Raw genomic sequence first — 11,426 nt, forward strand, 5'->3', positions numbered from 1 at the left:
GATTTTCTTCTAACTATGTTTGTGTATACAGCATTGAAGGACTTTTTTCTCTATTAAAACTACCAAAGAATTAAACAGATTCCACTACACCAAAAATTGACCTTAAGCATCAAGTGTCAAGGTGAATATACAGCTGAAACATTGTTTCCTAGACCTACTTGCTCTAAGGACAAGGTTTTGAAGAGGCTGGAGGTTGAAGAGATCTTCTTGGTTGGGAAAAACAAAGAAACTTTCACATAAGCAGAACCAGAGTTGAAAAATTTGACTTTGATTGGCATCCTGGAAAGAAATCCCCAGCAGGTCAAGGCATTGCAAAAATACATTGTTCAGCCTGGTTTTGACAAAATCCTTCTCCCCACAATGAATGAAGTTTATCTGATGGATTTATTTTTAAAATGGAATATACTTGAGGAATGAAGTCATCCCCTTTACTTACTATTTACTTACATACTAAATAAAAAATGAAATAGAATCTAAATACACTCAACAATATTCTGCTTTCCATCCCTCACATGAATCCAATATTCTCCTAAAGGGAAGCATTAAAGGCAACAGTCATCCATTTTACAGTGTGAAAAGAAACCTTGCTGTAAGAAGCAACATAAGAATCTCAAAATAACTGTCTGTGACAGTAGTATACATTTTTACAATTTCTTTGCTGGTTTGGGTCTTTTGTTTGTTTGTTTGTTGAGATTCTGATTCATCTCCTGCATATATGCAGACATCTAGCTAGCTATCTACACATAAGATTAATGTGGGCACACTCTAATGCACTGATGCATGGTTGTATGTGAAGACAGCTACATGCCCCTCCTTACTAACAAGGTTGTCCCATGAGTCTGCATGCTCTTTCTTGTGTTTGTTTCTACTACACTTTTTACAGCCATTGTGCAGAGTGGAATGTCCCATGATGACCCCGTTTCAAGAAGTTCATTGGTATAACAGAGCTGGGCTCTACCTACTCACATATGCTTATCCTGGTTGGTGAGCCCTTGCACTGGGATTTTCACTTTGGACTAAGGTATCCAAGCGTCTGCAAATCACTTTGGTCTTGACAAATTAAGTACTAGAGGACATCCCTCTTCTGCTGGTCTCTAAGACAAACACGCTGGATGAGGGCATCTGCAGCAGATAAACAACAGGCAGGGAATGTCTCTGCTGTACCCGAAAGATAGACTCTGCCATTTGAGCAACAATTCCTCCAAAAAAAAAGGCAAAGGGAAAGGGAAGGGGCTCAAAGGGAAGGGGCTCAAAGGGAAGAGGCTGAGGCCTGAAAAGACCCCTCTCTTCGGAATGTGAACCTTACAGGGCGAGGAAGAGTTTTAAAGTGTGGGTATTACACTGGGACAGGTATCTGAATACTGCCAGAAGGCCACACTACAGTGGAATACTCTCATTTTTACCCCTACTCATAACAACACCATTTTATCTTAATTCTTTCAAGATCGGTTCTAAGCCAGTAATTGCAATCAAGCTATTTTACAAGTCCAATTTACAGGAGACCAAATTATTTATTATTTATTTTCAGTTCTAAGTGGATCATTTGTGTTTTCTCTGAGTAAAATGATGCATAGAAAACATCTCTAAAAATATCAACTGTTTGTCTAAGTAGAGCGATACAGAAAAATGACTCTGCCTCACAAGCACCCGTGATTTTCAGAATACAAATCATTACTACACAAACACAGTAATAGCACGTAGGCTTATACATGGTATTAGAAACAGATGAAAGACATACTCCTCGCTGTGAAGTTCTTACAGCTAAAAGATCCAATTTCCTCAAGCAAGAAGTCTTCTCAGTTTCAATCCCCACACCATCGCAGTCCTTTCTTGTTAATTCAGCTCTGCACGTTGTTTTAAATGGCTCAGATTTATCTTTTAGTCTAAGAAAGACATGATTTCCCACACATCATCTAATATTCTCAATCCACCGCTGCCTGTGCCTCTCAGAGTGCTGAAGTACACAGTCTTCCTGGATAGCCACCACCAGTGCTCCTTTTACTGAGGCATAGAAGCAGATCAGCTCTAAGTGGCTGATCCTTAAACCTCTCATTAAAACTGTTTATTTGCAAATACAGATGGAAGTCTTAAACAACTGACTTGCTTTTGTGTGGATCTCAAGTTCCATGGGCCATTCAGTTCATACAAATTCACTCAAGTCTACAGAAATAAAATACAAATTCTGGTGCAATTTAGTGTGGGATTAACCAGGCTGTTTGCACTGTGATCAAGTACAAATGATTGGTCTAATGTCCCCAAAGATAACAGACTATGTAAACAGGCTTTTTTTATTAGGAGGTCCCCAGATTCATTCCTCATTCTTTCCAATCATAGCTTTGGAAAATCCTTGTAACTCCTTCCAAACTAGCAAGGCTGCTGGTTTGATGGCTGCTGATAAGATACCTGACCTAGTGCTAAAGACAAACTTTGCTGTCACCTTAACTAAACCAGAAAAATGTAAGTTAAACCATGAAGAACCATGCCAACTCCTTCTGCACCAGCAGCAATATATGAACGTAGGGTACGAAGTAAGTCTTAGCTCTCATACTGTTAACTAATTGCTAGTTTGTCAGAGACATTTTGCTGGGTAGGGGCAGTCAGGTTTCTTTCATTCCTAATCAGGACAGGCAGAGACACAGCACTGGCACACCAGCAGAGGATATCAGAAGTAAAGAGGTATCAGAAAAACCCTCTCAGTGGTTGAGAAAGTAAAGCACTCAAAGAGATAACCAGGGAAACTGTAGAGTTTCCAACAAAAAAATCTTGAGTAACTTCACTGACATACTTCCAAGAATCCTGGCCATGGGCTGAAGGATGAGCATCAAGTGCTTCTGAGGTGTCTTCCAGACCCATTTCTATAACTCTGCTCTCAAACTTATTGCCCTACCTACCTCCAGAAACACAGAAATAATGACAGAAGTGAGAGCAGAGCACCTAGATTACAGGCTTCTACTTCTGCGCATCATCTCCTCTCTCCCAGCACGTACAAGGACTTTTCTCTTGAAACTGCGTAGTGCTCTTCAGTCTTCTGACAAATCAACAACTATGCACGCTGGCATTCTGCACTACCAAAAAAGATCTGAAGGCTTTGTGCTTTCAGCCTCTTCTTTTCAGTTTGTTCTGCTGGACTCAGGACTGAGCGTCCAGCAAAACAGCAATTCTCTTGATTCATGGTTGCATTGTGTTCTGCGTTTTCTCTTTGGTGGTGCACAAAGGTGTATTTTTAGGACACTATCTCATGATCCCCTTGATAACCCAACTTTGAAATAATCTAATCCTCAGCAACCTAGCCTATTTTTTTCTTCAGTCCATTGTAAGCCTTGTCTCCTCTTTTCAGTTTCCAAGCGAACCCAACCTTTTTAAAGATATTGTACATTTTTACTGAGCACAGAATTGAGCTTTACTTAGAAGTTCTGTTGCACCCTTGTCCTGGGCACACTTCTCATCTCCACGTTTCATACAACTTCACCACCTGCAGTCAGAGATTTCTCACAGCAATCAGCAAGGAATCAGTCACTGTATCTATTTAATCCTTCTATGTACTCTACATTATAACTTACGTTTCATGAGCAAACAGAGCTCTGTGGTCATGCGGTGCTCTTCTCCTGCCTAACAGCAGAAGTACGGTAGAACAGTTTTAAAGGCACAGGTAATGATTTTCTAATCTTCTTCCGTGTAAAATATCATTGTGAATCACATGATCCAGCAAGGCAGAAACATTCCCATTAATGTGTGCTTTTCACTATGAGAAACTGCATGATACAGTTTTTCAGTGCTTAACCCTAACTTACAATTTTTCATTATTATTTTTTTATTATTATTCAGGAGGAGATGCCTTCAGGGTCTGGAAAAATGCTTTATGCTATATCAGACATAAAGGAATAAGGCAAATAAGCTACACTGGAAAAGCTGCCTCTGTGATTTGCTTAAGTAGCAGTTTACAAGAATAGGAAATCTGCTGCTCATTTCAGTTAGAGGAGAGTCACAATCAAAAATTCCTACTATAAATGCTGTGCCATATAAATAGGAATTAGGTATTTCCCCAAGTTCTATTTATAAAAGAAAGTGCTAGACTAAGACCCAGAGGATCTCTTCTCAGTCTACAGGATTTGTTTCTTACGTGAAACGTGTCTTTAAGTCACTGAGTCTTTCCAATGAGCAGAAGATCAACCCAGTATGGGCACCACTCAGTTCGGAGCAGCTAAAAGGCCGTGTGAGTCAAGGGTGACCTATCAGGAACATGAATGCATGTGTTGTGCCAGCAGGTGCTCAATACATGCAGATGGCATCAAACTCTTCCGCTGGCCTCAATATGCAGGGAAAAAAACACCACAGTTTGGGCAAATTCCACATGCAACCCAGATGCTGGGAGTGTAAGACAGTCAGAAGTTGCAAATGTGCATGTTGACAATTGCTATGATGCGCAGCTCCGCTACAAAAACTACTAGATGTACTGCTTGAAATTTGCTTCATTATGCTCTGCTTGTGCCAAGTCAAAGGAAGCGGCTGAGAAGATGTAAAGCCATGCAAAGAGATGCCTGTTTTACAGTTAAATTGCTGAATTTGGTATGATGCATATACCTTCAGCCCCCTTAATATACAAGCAAAGCTAATTTTTACACTTGCTGAATCCAATTGTACACACTACACCACTTAATCCCACAAGCTCATTTTCTGACCAATTTAAGTTCAACACTCGATGCAGCTCAGTTTTTCTTTCATATTAGCACTCACATATAGCAAATATGAACTTGGGCGATGATTGATTGTCCTTTTCATGCCTAAAACCTCATCGAAAAGCACAGCACAAGTGTAATGCTTTCTACTTTTTAAATAACATGTGTTTCCTTGATAAAGAATTAATTTGAACCAGAAGTAGGTGCTTGGAAAAAAAACCTGAAGCATATGACCCATGCTATAAAAAAATAAATAAATCCAAATAACAACAACAAAGAAAGAAAACTTCTTCCTAATCTTCATCTATTTACAAGACTGTTCAATTAATAACCAATACTAAAAAAAAGTAAATAATAATAATAAAGTAAAAGGAGTTAAAGAACCATTCACTGCAGTAAACTTCAGCTTATAGTTTGTCAAAATTCGTATTTCTCACTCCTGCCACATTTTCTTTGTGAGGTTCTTCAACCACCTCATAAGAAGTCTATGAAATAAATCGCTTATCTACTTTATAGTTCAGAAAAATCAAACAAAGAATAAATAAGTCCTTTTTCTAAAGCTATAATCATCCATAACACAGAGATCATAATACAGACTATTGTGATTTTGGAAGCAAGAAAGCCAATGGGGAAGCTAACCTCTGACTCCATATCCCATGGTAAATCAGGGCCATACCTCCACACTGCAGGGTGCTAACACCCACATCTTGCAAAGCTGCAGGTGGGAGGATGTGCCACTATGACAGATGATGAGCTCTCATCCTTGGATGTTGCTGGCCTTGCCATCTGAATATAAAATGGAACCGAAACGTCAACTTCAGTCTCAGAGAAGGGAAGGGGAGCTGCATGGGGCAGATATAGGATCAGAACTGATATACGTCCAGGACGTGTGAAATCTGTTCCTTGCAGAATGTCCAGATCCTCCAGTGAGCTGGAGGTTAAGAACAACACTGCAACCTACCTGATGATTTTGCAAAACATGTGGACAATTCTAGGCTAAAATGACTGTTTTGCTTGACAAGTGATGCAGACACTGAAAGGGAGTGAGTAAAATACACTCACTACAGGCTTAGAGAGAGTTGATCAGGAAGCATTCTGGCATTTCATAGAACAGTTTCATTCTGGCATTTCATGGAACAGTTTTTATAAACAATGCCAAAAGTTTATGTAAGGCAGTTACGGGGAAACTTTGGTAGCTTTCTTTTGCTAAAAGCAAGGTAAACAGGTAGACAAAAGGTAAGCTCCAGTGCAGGTCTTCATCACTACCACACAGAAAATTCATCTTATTCCAAGTATATCACTTTTAGAAAACAAACTGATCCGGTTTTGGTAGCCACTGCTTCCAAAGGCAACCATAACCAAGACTCCAACGCAACGCATGAAAACCACAAAGCTACCAAAATGCAGCTTTAGATTGGGAAAAAAGCACTACTGTGCATTGTATCACTGGTATTCAATGTAATGTTTAAAGACTATACAACACACTGACTTTGTTTGCCACCCTGCACAGTGTTGTGTGCTTCCCATCTTAAAAGCACCCAGTGATGTGAAGGGATGCTGCCTGCAGAGCACATGCCAGGGGAACTCAACAACTGGATTACAACACCCAAAAAGCAGCAGATCACCCATCCCCAACCCAAACCCATGGGCAGCGCTGCCCCTGCCCAGAAGGGCACTATCATGCCTTGAGACGAGGCCTGGTGACAGCCCAAGGCCTGCTCCATGCCTACAGAGATGCAGGCCCTTGGGTGATGCAGCCCCGATCCTCCCCATGGGCCTTGCAGGGGATCAGTGCTGCAGGACAACACCAACCCAGGAAAATAAAGCCTACCATTACTAGCCCTCCCAACCTGCTTCTACTTTCTTCTTTTCTTTCTTTCTTACTTCACTACAGAATTATGGCAAAAAGTAGGATAAACAAAGATGATGAGATGAAAGCTGGAGTATGAGAGATTTACTTTATCCTCGGTGTCAGCAAACTTAAATACATCTGGGAGGAATCAGGCATATTGACATCTGAAAGGTTTGTTCATCTAAGTTCACTTCTCTAGCAAATTTTCTGCTAGATCCTCTTGGAGAAAGTCAGAATGTAATAAACAGAGTTATTCTCTGTAGGGTTATTGACAAGGAAAAAAAAAAGAGTCATAAGTAGTATTGATTTGGGGTGAAATGGTACGACGCGACAATCAATAGGGCTTAGTCAGACAGAAAATAGACGGAGTCACGCAAGTCATGACAGGGTTGTTATAGGAGCCAAACTCTCCTATCAGATAAAGAAGGGAGGAAGCTATAACTGGGATCCAAACGTAAGCAGTGGATGGATTTACAGAAAAAAGCTAAACCATTCATTTTCGTTATTAATATGCAAGATGCTTTTTATTTTAACGCATTGTCAATGCTGTTTTTCTAAATCTTTTGAAACAAATTCTTTCCACCTCTATAGTATTTTTATTAAATGTCATTGGAGCTCTTTTCAAATTCCCTGCAAGAAGCATGATTATCCTTATTTAACAGATAATGAGAAGATATAAAGAGAGCGGGGCCACGTTTTCCAAAGCAGTTGGTAGTGCCGTGTGCCTTCTATCTACATAGAAACAACAGATGCAAAGGTCCAAGGAAGCCACAGCTTTGGTTGGTGACAGAGAGTGCTTGGAAGTTGTCAAACTCTGGGTCGCAGACTGAGGAACATGAGCTGAGCCTTCAAAGGGAGCCGTGCAAGCAAAGCGAGCTCGCTCACAGGTACAATAGGCCATAAAATAGGAGGAATCCTAAAGTGCAGTTCTCTGATCTAATTACAAAAGTCATTATTTTACCCCTCGGATGATTCAGGGTAAAAAAAAAAACATCAACAATCATATATTCTATCACATGAAAGATCTGTGCACTTACAGGTATTTCTATAACGTGTAACTTCCCAGTACAACCCCACAGAAAATAACAGCAGCAATAACTTAGAAAGAGCAATGAATCTTTCCGACTGGTTATTTTAGCCATGCACAAGCGGTCAGTGTGTAACCTTTCCCTTGACTCCGGGCAAGATTTTAGTCTTGAAAGATCCTGAAATGCCTGACAAACATAATTTGATACAGAATCAGCCACATTGCCGAGGTGAACAGCAGCAGTGTTAATAACAACCAGCATCACGGAAGAATTTATAGCAGGCTGCGATGAAAACTACTACATCCAAGGGAGACATAAACTGCACCTTGAGGAACCTCTTGCACTGCTCAGCCAACTAAATGCTGACAAGCAAACTGCAGTATGCACACGGCTCTGGGGAGATGGGGGTCCTTGGGCCACACTCTGTTTTATGAATGGAGCCATAAAAAGGAAGTAGGGAACGACAGGAGCTCACCCGACTGCAATTGCGTGGAACGCACAAGGATGGCAATCCCCACACTGGAATGAAAGCTGGCCAGGAAACCACGGGAAACACAGGAGCACAAAATGCCACTGATTTCTAAAGAGGGGTTCTCAGAGACCGCAACAGTTTAAAAGCTTGTTTAGCTGGAATCACATTCGCAGTCATGAGATTTCTATTGGAAAATAGCATTACAGTCCTGAGAGAAAATTACGACTGAATAGAATCAGAAGGAAGATGGACAGGGCGACCTCTCCAGGTCCTCATCGGCCGTATTTCAGCAGTTCTACGGTCAGTGGCAGAAAATGCTTCAGGATCGGAGCTGCCGGCTCTCAGGCATCCCAAATATTTTGTCACAACCCTCTGGCATAAGAAGCCCGTGCAGTTATTGTATCAAACTCTGCCTGCCATTAGCGATGTGATTCAATCACGAGCCGCCTTATTCCCCCTGTACAAAAATATATCACCATGCCGGAGTGGAAATGGGAAGCTGCTCTCGTTATCACAGCTAAGTTCGTTCTGCAGCAAAGCAGTTTACTTTAAGACTTTTCCCGCAATCCACGTCTAATTACGGAATCAGTTTCAAGCAATTCTGTAATTAAATGTACCTGCTCGAAATATCTCAGAGGCTCAATAGTTTAAAAAGATAGCGTACAAACGTAATTAAAACGAAAAAGGCCAACCGCGACTCGGTCCTTCCTCCAGGAGGAGAGCGCTGAAGGACGTTCCAAGCGTTCCTTTTTGGACCCAAACCACCTTCCCTGCGTTTCTGCTCGGGGACTGGCACCGAGAGTGATCAGAGGGGACGTCCGAGGGGCACCGGGCTGGGGAAAGGCTATTTAAAATAATGGTGCGAAATAATAACAGGAACGCGCCGTACTCACGCGGCGCTCCGCTCCCCAGCAGGGACCCGGCTGAGGCTGCGTCCTCCCGGGAGGCGCACGCGGGGTGACCCGGAGGGGGGATTCCCCGCTCCGCTCCCCTCGGGGCCGCACGGGGAGGAAGTTTCCCCGCTTCTCGCTCCCCTCCCCAACCCCCCAACCCCGGGGCCGGGGCGGTACAGCCCGGTCTCCGGACAGAGCGGTGGCCGCCGCCGCTCACTCACCGCCCGCCGCCGGCCCCGGGCCGAGACTCAGCGCCAGCCGCAGCCAGAGCGCGGCGGCCAGCGCCCGCCGCCTCGCCGCCGGGAGGGCACCGCCGCCGCTCGCCTGCTTGCCATGACACATCTTCTGCCCGCCGCGGGCATCCGGGGCGCCGCCGCCGCCTGCAACGAGAGATCCGCTCCGCTCCGCCGCCTCGCCGCTGCCCGGGGCTGCGCGCCGGCTCCGCGGGGCGCCCCCGCCGCCGCCTCCGCTCCCCGCGGCGCCGTCAGCGGCCCCGCGCCGCCCCCCGGGGCCCCTCCGCCGTTGCGGCTGGGCGGCACGCAGCCGGGCGGCCCCGCGGACGCGCGCAGGCACACGAGCGCGCGGCTCTGCCCTACCTGCGCGGGGGGCGGCGGGCAGCCGCAGCGAGCACCTGCCCGGCCCCGGGGAGCACGGCGATGAGGGACCGGGAGGCGCCGCCGCTCGCACGCATGGCTGCAGCGGGGATACGACCCCGAGCGGGGCGCGGAGCGGGCGGCCGGGAGGAAGCGGAGGCCGGGAAGATCGAGTCGGTCTGAAATTCACCGCCGAGCAGCAGTGAGTCAAACGCTGTCTCATGTCTACGGCGGCGGTGGATGTTTCCTGCTGCCACCTACAGCGTGCAGAGCTCGGGGCATTTCCCTGCTCTGGTGTCTTCTGGGCAGGGAAGGACCGACGGACCCGTGCGGGATCCCAATGGAATTCCACCCCGATGGGATGGAAATCAGCTTAAAGGTCGTAACGGGAACGAGAGGAAACACGCTAGTGACAAAACGTCCCGAAGCAAGGCCGTATCCAAAGACCTGCGGGCTCCTACCAACAGCCCTACTGTGGAAACAGCATACCTTGGTGCTTTAGGGTGAATATTCCGTGCTGTTAGAAGTACGCATAGGGCTGGAGTCCCATTCGAGTTTCAGCTACCTGATGCTGGCTCCTCCAAGCTCAAACTTAAAGCAATTCAAGGGGGATTTGAGCTCAAGTCAGTGCATCATGCATTGGCTAAAGAGCAGTGTAAGAAGAGTAGTTCTTTATACTCTCCCCTGGAGAGAATGGGCATCTCGTAGGGAATTACAGGTCTTCCATTAAGGAAGAAAAAGTATGTTGCTGATTTTGAGCCTAGTGACTCTTATCACTTTACTGCTCCTTTTCAATAAGAAAATGTGGAAGCTGTAGAGCCTTTTCACCTGGGCTTGACCAGATGACATTCACCTCCTCAGCCAGCCCAGCAAGGTTACTGACAGGTCACCTAAGCTGAGTAAATAGGACACAGGTGCAATTATTTGATGGAGATGCTTCCGAGGCGATAAGCTGTTGGTTACTACAGGTGGCAGGACTGAGCAATGAAACCACGATTTCTGTTCTCTGTAATAGGAGACCCTTCTCTTTGTGTCACTGGTTTGATAACTCTGATTTTTGAAGTCCAAACAGCAAAAGGTAACATCCCAAGCAAGGTAGCACCACTCCTGTTTTGTGCAGATTAAAATGCAAAGATTTCAGTGCGGATGGGGGCACTACAACCCTGGTACAGACTGCATGAGGAAGAAGAAATGGGTGAAATAATGTCCGTACTGATAGCTCCCATTTAACCCCCGATTCTGCAGTTGGCTTCCTCACCTGGGTGTGTGGTTCTGCTTGATCAAAACATGCAGCCAAACAGATCCGACCCCAAAAGTGATCTCTCTCTCCAGGCCAAGTAACAGGAGCCCTGCACAGAACTAAACACCGGGCCCACTCTTACAGCATTTCACCTAGAGTCTGCTCACAGGCCATTATATCGTGACAGGTGATGTGTCCTTATGGTATAATATAAGATAATATTTGGCAGGCCTGATCCTGCCCACGAGCAGGGGACACACACAGGGCTGTGTGTGACTGGCACCAGCAGAGCACTCTGTGTGCCAGCCAGCTCAGGCTTTCCACAGTGCAAACTGTGTGCAAACTAGGTCAGGCTTTGCTTAGAATAATGTGGTCCTACCCGTGTTTGTTGGATAACTTCACAGAGCTCTCATCCAGAAACAGAGAAATTCTGCACTCTGAGGGATTCCAAACCCCTCTCTCCTAACTTTTGTTAGAGCGTAGATGCTTTAAGCACTGCAGCTGCAACTATGAGTTGTATATGAGAACTTCGGACAGTTCTAGGATATACAGTCTCATTTTTCTTTATTAAATTATTAGCACAGCATTAGCTCCAGCTGCCTAACATTTCCAGGTCTGGTATGGGAGATACCATAGGCCAGAGACCATTTCCTGGAAGTAGCTTGCATATGG

General features: G+C 44.9%; 1 protein-coding gene across 2 annotated transcripts in view; it reads right to left on the reverse strand.

Moving 5' to 3' along the window:
- Positions 1-9,831, reverse strand: part of SUSD4 (sushi domain containing 4) — a 60,915-nt gene extending 51,084 nt beyond the window's left edge. Inside the window, exon 1 of one of the 2 annotated variants that reach the window (XM_015857237.3) lies at positions 9,143-9,831. In XM_015857237.3, coding sequence (XP_015712723.2) covers positions 9,143-9,737 — 595 coding nt within the window. In that variant the 5' untranslated portion in view covers positions 9,738-9,831. The remainder of the gene's footprint in view (positions 1-9,142) is intronic. The other variant, XM_085541182.1, reaches the window with a different exon arrangement.
- Positions 9,832-11,426: the final 1,595 nt, after the last annotated feature.

This window comes from Coturnix japonica, chromosome 3 (assembly GCF_054131305.1).
Source record: "Coturnix japonica strain WE chromosome 3, WE-NBRP24, whole genome shotgun sequence".
Classification (NCBI taxonomy): domain Eukaryota; kingdom Metazoa; phylum Chordata; class Aves; order Galliformes; family Phasianidae; genus Coturnix; species Coturnix japonica.